General features: G+C 43.0%; 1 protein-coding gene across 1 annotated transcript in view; it reads right to left on the bottom strand.

Moving 5' to 3' along the window:
- LRRC1 (leucine rich repeat containing 1) overlaps window positions 1-14,737 on the bottom strand; it is a 121,565-nt gene extending 106,828 nt beyond the window's left edge. Inside the window, exon 1 of the mRNA XM_073336268.2 lies at window positions 14,389-14,737. Within this exon, the coding sequence (XP_073192369.1) occupies window positions 14,389-14,547 (159 nt within the window). The 5' untranslated portion in view covers window positions 14,548-14,737. The remainder of the gene's footprint in view (window positions 1-14,388) is intronic.
- Between the last annotated feature and the right edge of the window lie 314 nt (window positions 14,738-15,051).

Genomic DNA, 15,051 nt, shown 5'->3' with positions numbered 1-15,051 from the left:
GCAATCTGGATGAGGGCAACTCAGTGCGGGATTTGGATGCACAGGGGCTTGTTGGGGAGTTGTGGGTGCAATGATAATGGGACTCTGCAGGGCAGTCCAGATGAAGAAGGCTGGGGCTCAGTGGGGCGGGGGGTGTCTGGGTGTGGGGGTATAGATGGTTGGGATTCAATAGGGTGGCGATCCGGGTGGCTTGTTGGGGTGGTCCAGATGCAGGGGAAGTGGGGCTCGTTGGGGCGGGGGGGGGGCAGGGTTGGGTGAAAGGGGATGAGGCTTAGTGGGAGGGTCTGGGTATGAGGGGTTCTGGATGCACGGGGGTTTGGTGGATGTGGGAGCAGCTCCCTGTACAGTGATCCCTTCCCCTGCAGCTGAGGAGCAATGGGTGCAGGAAGCACAAGGGGACTGGGGAAGAAGACAGTTTGCCGAGCTTCCTACAGCTAGGGGAGAAATCCGAAGGTGGGTCTGACATGGCCTCAGATGCCATGCAGGGGAAGAGAAAGTCCCATCCTTCCTAGCCCTGCTGGGACTAGCAGGTGAGCCCGGTGCAAGATAGGAACCACCAGCCAAGTCTTCTCAAGTCTTGCCCCCTGCTCCACAGTGATTTACCTCTCTGACAGCTGCCCTGGACACCCGAAACATACTGCTGAGGAGGGTCGTATGACCGCTCTTACGCTTTCCATTGCTTCCCTGTCAAAGTCATTTTTCTGCGAGGAAGCAAAGAACTCTGCGGGGGACATAAATTCTGCACACACACAGGGGCACAGAATTCCCTCAGGAGTAAGAATGTTAAAATAATCAGAAGAGGGAAATAACTGTTGCGGTGGGTTTACTTCAGATGTTTTTGATTGGACATTGGAACCCTCTGCTGCTGGCGTCACAAGTGATGGCATGCCAGCTCAAATGTAAAGTTTAATTAAATAAATCTTTACCTTAATACACAACTTTCACAGAAGAAAGCAATGCTCAGCATGGAATCTTTCATAACACTGCACATACAGTTACAAATTATACTGCATGCAGAAAATTCAGATTAACTTTATAAGCCTACATATATTATGGGCAGGAGATCCGTCTAAATATAGTTTTAATAAATGGTATATGTTTTTCAAGATTACTGGTCACCAATTTTAAGTCAAAGAGGATTACATACATTTAAAAATATGACAGACCGCGAGACTGGTGCTTTGTGTAGATATTCATATACTATGCAACCTATGCCATTGATTAGCTTTGCTAAAAGCAGGATTTAATCTGTAGAATATGCAAGGACAGTGTCATTCCAAGTGCTTATTTGTCCTAGTAAGAAAATGAATATTAACTAGTAATCCTCGATAGAGTAGTTATTCTTGAATGTTAAGTTCTAAAAGCGTGGGGAGTTGTGCCAACTGTACTTACCATGTCCAACCTAACCTCAGATTTGAATTCTAGTTTTGGAGTTTATTCCAAGAGCAGAAACTAAACTGAAAAACATAAAAAGGACTTTTACAGCAAAAAGAGACTGCCAAACCCATAAAGGCCAGTAAAAAAACTAATGTGTAATTTAAATTCTATTGAAAGAAGTCTCTTCAAATTCAGATAATAATGGATCAACAGTCTGAAAGTTATAGACTCATTCTTCTTAAAAGTCAGTTTACAGACTACCTGTGTAGCTGCACGACTGAAAAAGCAACTGAATGACACCTGGCAATTTTCCACGATATGTCCAGGAGGAAGTCTCCAGCCAATCAATATATATCTCAGGAGCAAAATAAAAGGAAGGCAAGAAAACCGTAAGCCAGTATTATGGATGTAGGATCCATCACAACCAAAGATAAGAGTCTCATCTTCCCCTACATAGGGGGCAGTTGGGCCTAAAGCAGTGAAGTACTCAACCACTGATAGATTACCAGCATCCTCTATGAGAAGGATAAAGCCTCATCTCTTAAACTACTATGAGACTTCACTGTTTCCCAAGAAACAAAAGCTCCAAGTTTATTTCTTTCTTGAAGAAGACTTTTCAATCAACTCTGTGGACCCTCTGGTGGCAAATTTGAGTAAGTATAGCTAGATGGCTTATATTAAGTTTAAATAACTTTCTTTTACATTGGAAAGACAACCAAACTTCAGAAGAAACACCTAATTTAACATGTAAGAGATACTGCTAATATTGAACAGCAATTGTTTCAGCTCTGAACACCTGCTTGGTTAACAGATGCCTCCCATGTGGAAATCAAGTCACTGTATGGCTATGTCAGTACTTATCACTAATTGTTTCACAGAAGGGATATTTCTGTGGTATATTAATAGTCTGTTTTAGAACATCATTAATGTATTAGCCACATGTCTTAGTTACTGTCTTTGCTGTACAGATACTGTATATATCCAACTGCCTTTTTGCTTTAGGGTTTGTCTTCATGGCATTATTATGCTATCAGAGCCACATCTAAAGTTTTACCCCCATAATCTGACTCCTATCCCCACACATACACGTCTCCAGCTCCCCACACACACACACACACACACACACACACGTCTCCAGCTCAAGTGGTGCTTAGAATTCAAACTAGCTGGTCTGTTGGAGGGGGTGTGAGGCAGAGGGTTGGTTGGAGCTTGTATGCAGTGGAGATGCAGGAATTCATTGTTATAAGTCACCACCAGTTAACCCAGTCACTGCGCTGCTAATCCAATCACTGTGCATTATGAGTGCTGTTTTGCAATATGGCAGCTTTCAATAACACAAGGCTTGCTCAAGCGGAGAAACTTGAGTGTACTACCTCAAGTTAACTGTTGCAATGAAGCCCTTAAAAGAGTTTATAGTCATTGTTTGGGATCAATGGGGACCTCTGAGCAGGAGTATGTGGGAACAATGAGGAATGACAGCCCAAGAGATCAGCAGAAAACAGCCAACTGTCTATTTAACCATGGTACAAACATCTGGAGGAAGTTAAGCATTTGAAATAACTATGAAGTTTAATTGGTTTGGACAGGTATAAGTGTGAAAAAAATTAAGTTGGAGTCTCATGTACTGTAGGATAGTCAGCAGCAGCTTTGTGTACAATAGAACGCCAGTTACTATAACATAACTGAAGTCAGGATCTTTCAGCTACCCAAAGGCCTCACCATTAGCAAGTGAGCAAATCCTGCATTCTCACTACTTACTGGGATAGTAAGTGGGGTGCAGAACAGAATGGGATCTGACAAACACTGCTCCCCTCAATTTATTCTGGACAATAATCAATTTAGAAAAAATATTATTATAACTTTTGGGGGGCATGGACTGTTGTTTAACTGTTTGTCTAGCACAACAGGGCCTTGATCTGGCCGAGGCCTCTACAAAACCCCCAACAACTACTAGACCTCATCACAACCAGCTGACCTCATTTCTGCAGCAGAAAGTAGTGGATGGCCCAAAGAACCAGTCACCTTTTTGTACAATGAATCAAGTCTGTGGATGCCCCACAAACAAAGTCATCTGACAGTATTTATCACAGTGAAAAGGAGCCTGCTAGAGGGTTTTCTTGTGGTTTTTTTTTTTTTTTTTTTCCCCGCAGAGGGATGGGAGTGAGCATGGGTAAGGATTGTTTCCAAACATCCACCCCAAAATTTTACAGCTGGGTTAGAGTAGTGCTTTCATCTTTCTGGAGTCATTACGTAATTTTAAGACTGAATAATGCATGAAAGAATGTCATGCTTCTGCATTCCATCTTTTCCTTAAGCTTCACATACATGTGCAACTCACACTAAAAGGAAGGGAAGGAAAAAAGCCAAATTTCAGGGCAAGAGAAAGCCCAGATCTACAGTTCATGATGCAAACTCCGCTGGCATGCACTCTAAATGACGTGCTTGACAAGACATAAGAAATGCAGCATGCCCCTCTTCCCTCCAATGGATGCGCTGAAGTCTGAGATACAAAATCAGCAAGGCAGAAAGGGAAGGGAAAAAAGAGGCCAAAGAGAGAGAGAGAGCGAATGGGATAACTGAAGCTACACTAAGGTTGGCACTCCACCACCACCAATTTAGTGTTTGGCAGCTGTGCTCAAAAGACGTGCCATCCCTAACCTACAATCAGTAACTGGCCAGTTTTGAGTCCAGGACTATGCTGCTACAGCTCACTTTTACAGAAACAGAGAAAAAAAAAGCGCAAGGGGTTATCTGGGCTTACAAATTCACATGCTGCTGCATCTCTACTCACATGCCTGCTCTGTAATGCAACACATTGAAAAGGTTGCTTCATTTTGTTTTCCTGTAGGCAAGGATTTACTTTTTCCTTTATGTAGACTAAGCAGCAGCAATAAAGATTAAAGAGCATCTGGTGCCACAGACATAGGATCACAGTAGAGGGGGGGAAAAACCATTTTATTTTAGCTGCTGCAGGGGAGGCCAGTGATCAAGCATTACAACTGGTGCTGTTGAGACTGCAATTAAACTGCCCTCGAGCACCTTGAGCAGGGCAAGGCAACCCCTCCTCTCAATAGTGAATTTGTAGTATGCACCAATCTGCTAAGCAATCCATGTTTTACAGTAAAACATAATGAACACTGTGTTTTGAGACATGTGCCCTCTTTCTTCCTCCGAGATAAATGCCACTGTAACTGCCTCTCTACAGGACTGTAGGCAAGGGGCTCCCAAATTAAAATAAAAGGAAAAGAAATATTAAATCAAGAGGACCTCAAAGAAAATCCAGATTTTTGAAAGCATTTGTATTCTGCCACATTCTCAGAGGCACCAACAGGGAATTTACAGGCTCTGCAGAAGCTATCTAAATATTCACTTCTGCTGAACTTGTTTTCTTCTTTTGTTGGCAGTTTGTTTGTCAGTCCACTAAAAATACATTATTTTCTTTATGCCTCAACCAGCAAAAGACAAAAACCAATTTTAAAGGAACATTGTGCATTAGTAACCTACTGCAATTTGGAGCAATCAGCACACAGTGTTCTTGTATACTTACACTAGTTGCGTTAACATAATATCCCAGTATAATTCCTCTGCAAGGCATCATTTACTTGAACTGTCAGTGCAAGTGTATTACAGACTTTAAATAGGGAAGGTGAAAGAGTGGAGACATTTATAAAATATACATTTAGTATCATATATAATTTTAGTTGGGTCACAAAAAAATCTTTTTTTAGTTCAATTATCTTCACAGAGCATATGCATGCTCCTTGAATTTTGTGTAAGGGAATGCACAGAATTTATTGAAATTTATTTGTTGTATAATCTATATTTCTAGCCTGAAATACAAGCAAATTTAAAATTGCATTTGACATGAATGTTTCCAGGTGCTACTTCTAGAACAGTATTTACAGCAAGATCCATTAACCACTACTGATAGAGATGTAATTTGTGGAAGTATTAGTGTTGTAGTTTAACCTTAAACCCTTGTATATGCCATCACCACACTGCTAGTCACAACTGTTTTTATAATCCCATCCATAGCATGCTGGACTATGTTCCATTGGACATCTCCCCTCTCCTCCCCACATATGACAACTTCAAATGCCGCACATATTTTCTACAAATTTAAAAAAATTCTATTTAGAAATATGGCATCATAAATGAGGATAATTATAATGCATAACATAAGGGGAGAAGCTAAGCTTCATCTTCCATATAACTAAACAGTATACTTAAGTGTCTCACATATTCTAAAGAGAAGGAAAGACCTATGTTTAAAGAGTTTTCATAGAACTTTATCCTGAATGAGGAGGATTTTGATCAAGACATGGCACACACACTTTATAAATACGGGAACTAGAGCCGGGTGAAATTTTTCAGACAAATAGTTTATTCACCAAAAAATGCAATTTTTTGGGCTGACAAAAATCTATTCGTATATTTCGCAAAAACCATTCACCAAATTTAACACAAACAAAAAAAGAAAATATTTTTCCAAAAAAGTTTCAAAATGTGTTATGACACTTTCAAAATGAAATATTTATTTTTAAATTTAGTTCAAATTTAAAAAAAAAAGGTAAAAATATCTAAAACCAAATCAAAACTAAAATGAAAATAATTCATTTTGTAGCAAACAAAACATTCAGTTTGACCCAAGAACTTTGAACATTTGGGTTTTTTAGTTCACCCACCAGTTCGGGGGGAGGAAAGGAAAAAAAAAATTACTCATTCAGTTTACAAGGACTCTACAAGGAGGTACTGTACTAATATACTATAGCAATTACAAGACATTTCAGTGGGACTTGACAGATTACAAAGGGAGGACACACACCACTGTGGGCTTGTCTACACAGAGAATTGCACCAGTTTAACTAACGGTGCAAATTTAATGTAATGCACACACCAATGTGGATACACATTTCATTTTAGGAGTGGCTATTTTGATTTAGCTTAAACCTGCTCTCAACAGGCTAAACTGAAATAAGCCACTCTAAAATGAATGAGGAGTATCCACACACAGGTTTGCATTGGTTTAAGCCACTCTAATTTTCTGTGTAAACAAGGCCTGTGTCAGTCTCTGGGAAAACGCTTGATCTAATGAAAAACTGGAACATCACAAGGACAAAAACTGAAAAGCCATTCAAAGAAGTTATGGAACCTTTCCGTTACTTGCTAACATAATTGATCCCAAATACAAAGATCACAGGTTGTCTGCAAAACAGGAAGAAAAGCTGAAATGTAATCCTCGATTTTAAAAGCTACAAAAGACAACCCAGTTTTCTACCCCAAATCTATACAGAAGCATTTGTGTCACAGTTCGTTGCATTAAATGTTAGAAGTAAAATGACAAGACATGACTGCCGAATTGAAAATTTGCAAAAATTCTGAAGGACCTGCACTTCTGTCCAACCAGCTCAGCGATGATAGGATGTGTTTTTAAACATTCAGGTTGGTTTGAATGAAACTTTGTAATAGGTCAAGTGCTGAAACATAAATAAGTTGATAAAAATGTGTATCGGTAGTTAAGTGCCAACACACAAAATTGGGAAATGCAACTCAGTTGACTGGAGACTTATGTTCAGACTTGAAAGCTTTTAACTTTTGGTGTGTGCCTTTTCATGTTTGAGGAATATAAATATGTTTATGAAGTGAATCACACAGCATGTGTATTTGCTTCCTTTCAGAAAGCTTTGAGAGCTTACTCGATTTGTCTCTTACCCCACTAGCATCTTCAGATTTGGAGTGAAAGAGGAATTTAAGAAAAAGAAAAATGAAGATAATCCTAAAAAGGCCCTACTCTTCAGTGAGAGTTAGTTTCTTTACCATAGCAAATGATATCCAACTATAAATTAAGTTGAAAGAATAAAAATCTATTTCCACTCCCTCCAGCAGGTGAGTAAAGAAGGGACATTTAATGAAACGTGGTTTATAAATAAAAGGTTGTAAGTGACTAAGAACACCGTTGCGCCAATGCATTGTGCTTTTCCGGTCAAAACTAAATACAGTCAGTCAAATACTGTATGTTAAAAAGAGGCACTCGGTGAAGACTATAAAGGTCTTTCTTAACTACTAGATTTTGGTCAATCAAATCAACTTTTTCTTTTTAATCTTAACCCTATGAGTTATAGGAGGCTGAACTACATAAGGACCGGGTGAACAAAGAGCAGATATCTTAGTTTACACACAGGGAAGTTATGCTGCTCAGCTGGTTCTTTACTCAATAAAGTCTTCTCCAATCAAGATCAGATACTATACAATATTATAAAGACTTCTTAGGCGACCAATTACCAGAACATACAGTAGAGTGCATGTTAGAAACAAAGAACCTATAAATAAGTTAGTGACTGTTGTGGGATAAATTCCATGACTACTTTTGTGTTTTAAATAATTTGAGTGGAGTAATGGAAGGCTACCGCCACCAACCATCAAGTTGCCACCACTGATTTACACTCCTGGCGTTCACCACCTGACAATGCTTTGACTCAGGAATGGGTGGGTGTTTTGGGGGGAAATGCAGGATCCTGGACTGTAGGACGGACGGACGGACGGCGCGCGCCAGCCCTGTAGTCTATGATTTTCTACAGAAATCCTTGCAAACACATTCAGAGCTTGTCTACGCACAAACTGGAGCTGAACTAACTAAAATCTAGTTTAATTCATATCTTTTGTTATTTCTATGCAAGTCTCTGTGTGGACACATTTCAAATTAAGAATGTCGTACTGTGATTTCACTTAAGCGGATTACGAAAGTGACTATCGCCTTAGAGCAAAGTCTACAGAGGCCAAATTACCATCCGGGCCTGAAGCAAAATGACAAAAGTTTGTATACGATGAGTGTGTAATTATTCCACCAACCTGCAGCCAAAGCATGGACCAGTCTTTCAGCACAGCCTCTAGACCATAGCAGTGCATGACACTGAGATTTTGGCCAGTGTGTCAATGTATTTACGTGAGCCTACGGCTACGTCTCACTCATTCCCTACACACTGCTTCCCTCCCTCCTGTATCATCAGTAGTGATGTTACAGAAACACCTGCAGGCCCCAAGATCGGGGCCCCATCGTTCCAGGCACTGGACAAACACAGTAACACACAAAACGTGTCCAACAGAACAGAATATTTAAACAGACAAGACTGGTGATGCGTGGGATGGAAAACAGAGAGACAGGCAATTACTTGCCCAGAGCCACACAACAGGTCCATGGCAGATCTAGAAATAGCACTCACTCAAAACTGCAGGACATCCAGTCCAGTGTTGTACCCACTGGACTATGTTGCTTCTTAAGGCCCTCTCCCTAGCCCAGAGATGGAGAAACTATGGCCTGGGGGCTGGGACCCTCCTGCCCGGGCCCTAAGCCCCCAGCCCCTCCCCTGCTGTTCCCCCTCCCCCGCAGCCTGAGCTCACTGCGCCACCAGTGCAATGCTCTGGGCAGCAGGGCTGCGAGCTCCTGGGGCAGTCCAGCTACAGAGCCCGGCCCGACCTGGTGCTGCGCGGTGGCATGGCTGGCTCCAGCTGGGCGGCATGGCTGTAGCACAGCCAGCCACCAGTGCTCCAGGCAGCGCGGTCAGGGGGCAGGGAGGTTGGATAGAGGGCAGGGGAGTTCGGGGGCGGTCAGAGGGCAGCAGGGGGAAGTCAGGGACAGCCATTTCGGGGGCAGTCAGGAAGGAGAGGCGAGGTTGGATGGGGCAGCAGGGGGCAGTCAAGAGCAGAGGTTCCAGGGGCAGTCAGGGGGTGGTGGATGGGGCAGGAGTCCTGGGGGGGAGGGGGCGGCATTGGGGCGAGAAGCAGGGGTGGTTGGATAGGGGTCAGGGGCCGGGCCACACCTGGCTGTCTGGGGAGGCACAGCCTCCCCTAATCAGCCCTCCATACAATTTTGGAAACCCGATGTGGCCCTCAGGCTAAAAAGTTTGCCCGCCCCTGCCCTAGCCCCTCCACAGTCAGTCCTTCAGCACAACAGAACTACATCAGCTCTAATGCATGGCAGCAAAAGGCCTCAAAAGCTAAGGTGCAGACTTTGCCCTCTAATAAGGAAGTAGCAGGTGGCATGAAGAATCTGTCTACAGAAGTGTAACTTCTTTCTCTACTGACAACCTCTACAACTCTGAGCAGCACAATCAAAACATTTCTGTCAAGTATGTAATTTACTTAGTTCCTTGAGAACTGCCTTAAGTAATCCCGTTAACCAATCCCAAGTACAGACATTTTAACGAGGACACAAATATTTGTGTGTGTTGTTGCAGAGTAAGTTCACTCTGTGGTCTGCAATGATTTCACTTGCGCATTTCACATAATGAACTTTAGGGCATGTCACAGGACCCTTACTTCCCACAGCTTTTCCTGGGCAGGTGTGGTGAACGCAAGAACTGAGCAAGAGGAGTTTCTAACTGTGGACTAAGGAGGGTTTTGCTGAATTCAGGAGGTCTTTGAGAGCTTTGTTTAAGAGTTGTTTGCTTTGTGTGTTAAAATGAGAATTTGTTTATAAAAATATTGTAGTGTGTTTAGGGCACAATATAAAAAATAAGACTGGTGACTATTTAGGTCCATATTGTCCCATCAGTTCATAAACAGAACTCACCGACAATTTCAATGGCATCTTCTGCCTAAGAGAGGGTCACAACATGCCCCTTTACCAATTCTTTGCAAAATTTGTGCCTCACTCTTCTCTTAATATAAAGTGATGACTACAGCATCTTGTGTGCGATGTAAAGTTCCACATTTTAAAAATATATATATTCTTAAGTTCTTACATTACCCTGCCAAGGCAGTTTTATTCCAAACAGCACAACTTTAAAATTTCCATTACAGTAAATGTTTTTAGAGATGTGGTCTCTGATCTCAAAAGATTAGAAGACCACTATAACACACACTTTGTTGTTATTATTTCTTATATCTATTCAGACACTACCCCTAGCTGAGCCCATTTATCAGAAGTTGTTAATGGACACACAGTAGAACAATGGAGAAGAAAAGTCCATAGAACACTACGAAAGGCAGACTAGTAAATGTGTTTATGTGCTTCTGATAAGCCAGGCAGCATAAGGATAGATATCATGACAGACAGTTTCCATAAACTGTATGCATTGGACACAAATACAGTACCTCTAAAAGCCCATGCACAAACTTCAGACAAGACTGCATCTGTTCTCAAATACATCTTTTTACCTACCAAGATTTATTGTTTAACTCCGATTCTTGCTATACTGCAACCCCAGCACACTTGTCCTTATCCATCAGCTATTTTCTATACCTGGGGGACTCCCAATACACTGAGTAGAGAAGGATTTATATGCCATCATTAAGCAGGCTGAATGCAGAAGATCGCATAGGGAACGGACAGAAAAATTATTGTATGAATCACCTGACAGACATCAACAACACTGTTCAGGAAAAAGTAATGACTGCAAGAAGTGCATGGATCATTCTGCCTCTATCATTTATAGCACCCGAGCGATTTTACATTTATTCAGAGCCTTAGGTCTCAGTAGGATCTACAACCCCCTCATGCACTCTCACTGCATCTCTGAAACAAGGTCCTGTCTGAGGTAGAGTGACAGCAGTTACAGTAAGCAACAAGAGCACAGTATACTGCACAAGGACGGAGTTGAGAGGGAGAGGAAATTTTGGTCAGATAGCCATACTCTTACAAAAAGTCATAGGGTGTTCAGTCCACACAGAGCAGATGACGCTTTAAGAGAGGTCCTATCCAAAAGGCAAGGTGAGTGAGGTAATGTTTTGTTGGACCAACTTCTGTTGGTGAGTGAGACAAGTTTTTGTGCCAAACAGAGCTCTTCTAACTGCAAAAGTTTGCCTCTCTCACCATCAGAAGTTGTTCCAATAAAAGATATTACCTCACCCACCTTGTCTTTCTAATATCCTGGGATTGACACAGCTACAACTACACTACATACCTGAAAGGCCTCACACAAGCTAGAGTTGTGTGAAACTAGATTTATCTACCTCATAAGGATGGAGAGTTGAGTCAGGTATGCCCAGATTCAAACCTGTTGTTCCAGGAAGTCTAATTATTTCAAAAGATGATACTTGGACCAGTAAAGCATTCCCTTCAGTTAAAAACACTTCTAGTTTCACTAAGCAAAGTCACGCCTTACCATTTCATAATTACTCTTATTAAAAAAGAGAGTCAAAAAACAGTCATAGCTCCTGTAAGAAAACTTGTTTTAAAAACCATCATTTATCTTTCAGAGAATGAATTATACTCCCCTGATCCCAGAAAAACAATACTGGACACCTCTGAAAGTTCCTCCTTTCTGGTTTATCCATTTCTGTTCAGTTACATAGGCTGTTTTAACTGAATTCTGAGTTAACAGAAGTTCAACTGCCTATTAAATTCAGTTTCCAGTTAAGCATGTTTCATTTCCAGCGTTAGATTTTCACCACTGCAATTCACTAGGGTCCAAAGTTTGCACCTGAGAATGCTTTTAAAAAAAAAATAAATAGCACACCATCACCCACAAACAACTAAACACACCCACAATTTACCAACTGGCTAATCATCTTCCCATGCTAAAACCTTTTAAAAAGTTTTTTTTTGTTTGTTTGTTTTTGTTTTTTTGTTTTTTTTTACAGTTACTCATTAAAATTACTCTGGACTGTAGCTTTTTCAGAATCACCAAATGCTCCTATGCCATTCAAGGTAGCAACACCTACTGTTTCACAATAGATTAGTAGCAAGTTTTAATTTGTTAGAAGTTGTACAGGAAATGTTGTCAAACACGACAAACTATGCCAATGAAGTACTACACGGAAAGTTCTGGTGAATGCTTTCTGTAAATGAAGCACAACACTGATGACCTCGCAGAGTTCATATCACTTGAAGAGCAAATCTACAGTACAACAAAATAAGAATCAAACATTTTCAGTTTCCAGAAGCAGAATACAAGAAAGGAAAGATCGTCAACATCATGGGGGAAAAAAAAGAGAATTTGTCAGCCCAACAGATTAGTATATTAAAAAAACCTGGCTAGATACAAAGTGTACTTATAACTCAGCAGCACAAAGATAGATGTGAATAGATGTTGTCACGGGCATTCACACCAGCAAGCTTTAGGCCTTTCATCTCCCCAGTTCTCCCATAGCAAGTACTGTACTACTTCTACACCACTAGGATTTTGAAATATTGTTTCTGAAAGGCCACTTACACCACTATGAGCCACGGTGAAACACTGAAAACTAATGCCACATTATGGTTTTCCTCTGTTACTAGTATTACCAAAATCAGTATATAGTTTGATAATCCAGTTGCATTATAATACATTAAATGGCCATTATCAAGCAATCCTAGACCCAGAATTTAGAACCAACATCAATAAAAATATTGCTATTGGTTTAAAAAGCTTAAATGAAGATAGTTGGCTTAAACGTAAATGGACAGTGACAACTCACTTAAGAGTGTTTTACATGTAACACCTAACCTCATCACAGCTGTAAAATCCAGTTTGTTTACTTTGTACTGTACACTCTACAGTACTTCATGTATAGTCAAGTTATTCCTTTTGTTTATTTGGACTGGTCACTTCTTTTCAGATACAGCAGAGTGTTATTTAAACCCACAATATTAGCATGTAGTATCTGAAAATCACTTTTAACGCATGTTCTGACACTAACAAGATCTGAAATGGAGTGCCCCTTTAGACATTTGTGACAGAATGTGAATGAAAGCCAGAGAGCCAAACTGATTGGTTTATTTTTTTTATACTGCAGACCTGAGAAAAGTACCAGAAGTAAACAAACACTGGTGGTGTAAACTAATACATTTCTTAATTTCCCCTCCACTTGCAATTATCTACGGTGCTATTAGGAATAGTAATTCACTTTAAAAAAAATAAAAAACTTTATTGTGTCCCTTTAATTAGAAGATAATAATAGTTGATTGTAGGCAGTACCATTGATTTAGGACTATATTAATTCTGACAAGCTTTCCTCTTCCAAACCAAAGAAAGTTGCCCAGATCTTATGATCTATTGGGTTTTTATTTTTATGGAGGGGGAAGGGAGTTGTTTGTTTTTTTAGATGACACCCTCCCTAGGCAAACATTGCTACCACAAGTTTATTCTTGTTTAATTGGTGAACTGCACCAAGTCACACCAGAGGTTAAACACGTGTATTGGGTCATTAGTACTAACAGCCTCAGCAAATAACTCTACGAGGGTGAACACCAAACTAAAGCAGAAGTAGCTACCTTCTTCCCCCCTCGGTTCTCCTTGGGGGACTGGTAGGGGAGGAGTTGCACTGTTTCAGATGGATCGCTCTAATGTGAGGAGGGAAACTCACCCACCACCACCACTGAGCCGCGTGCCTCGCACGACGCTACAAGTAGGGTGACCGGACAGCAAGTGTGAAAAATTGGGGGTAATAGGAGCCAATATAAGAAAAAGACCCCAAAATCGGGACTGTCCCTATAAAATCGGGACATCTAGTCACCCTAGCTGCAAGCCTTGGGGGGACACGCTGTACTTGAAACACCGGCTGAGCGAGTGGATTTGGATTCAAGGTGGAGTCCAGTACATTCCCTTCTGCCTTACGGCTTGCCTGTTTTAGCAGGCAGCTGGCTCTCGAATGGATGGAGCTGCAGGTTTTCGGAGGAGCTGGCCTGGGCACAGTCGGGGGGAGGGGGGCGGGGAGGAGAGAGAGACGAGGACTGGCCTTCCTTGAGCTGTCGCCCCCCATACGCCCCTTTTCCAAACACCTCTCGGGAGCCTGGCTTGTGACAGTTCATAGAGAGCGGCCAAAGCACGAGCACTTCTCCCGGCTCAGCCTCAGCAGGCGCCGAGGGAGGTAATCCGGGCCACGGGCTCCTGCCGGGGCTGCTCACCTGGCGCAGCCCCTCACCGGGAGGAGGCTACGACCACGCCACAAAGCCGGCACCTGTAACCCTACACTGGAGCAGGCTGTAACAATAGCGGAGGAGGGGGGAGGAGCCCCAGCCCAGGCAAATGAGCCCGGCTGGGCAATTTAATCCCGGGACCTTGCCTTGCTTCTCCAAGCCCCCGCGCTCACCTTGGGCAGCTCGCGGAGCTGGTTGGCGTCCAGAAGGAGCTCCTCCAGGCTGCGGCTGTAGCGGTAGATCTCCTCGGGCACCGAGAGCAGCGAGCAGTGCCGCTTATCGATGGACTCCACATGACGGTTGCACCGCCACAGGGGGATGCAATGAAACATAGCAGCAGCCAGCGCCGCCCACGAGGGGTCCGGCCGCTGCAGGGCTGGCAGCAGCAGCGCCTCTCCCTGCCGCCGCCTTCCCCGGCTACTGCCGGCCGCGCCAAGAGCGAGCCTGGGAGCGCACCCAGCAGCCCGGCCGGGTCCGACGCTCCTCCCCGACCAGCCCGCGCCGGGCTGCGAGCCCCCCTAGCAACCCCCGCCGGAGCCGGGTTCCAAAGCGCCCGCCCCCCTCCCGCCTAGCAACCCCCGCCGGGTTCCAAAGCGGCCCCAGCCGCCAGCAACCCGCTACGGGTTCCAAAGCCTCCTCCCTCCTGCTCCTCCTCTTCCCACTGCGAGTCCCAGCAGAGGCAGCAACAGGAACCCGCATCCAACACGCTGCTGGAGAAGGAGGAAACTCTTCCCCCTAGACCAGTCCCAGAAAGCCCAATGAGCAGGAGCAGCGGGGGAAGTCCTTCTTATGGTCTCCTGTGGGGCCCCTGCTCTCCAATCACTTGTATCTCGTTA

Source organism: Lepidochelys kempii, chromosome 3 (assembly GCF_965140285.1).
Source record: "Lepidochelys kempii isolate rLepKem1 chromosome 3, rLepKem1.hap1, whole genome shotgun sequence".
Taxonomy (NCBI): domain Eukaryota; kingdom Metazoa; phylum Chordata; order Testudines; family Cheloniidae; genus Lepidochelys; species Lepidochelys kempii.
The sequence above is the reverse complement of the archived record's forward strand: the minus strand, read 5'-3'. Positions and strand labels throughout refer to the sequence as shown.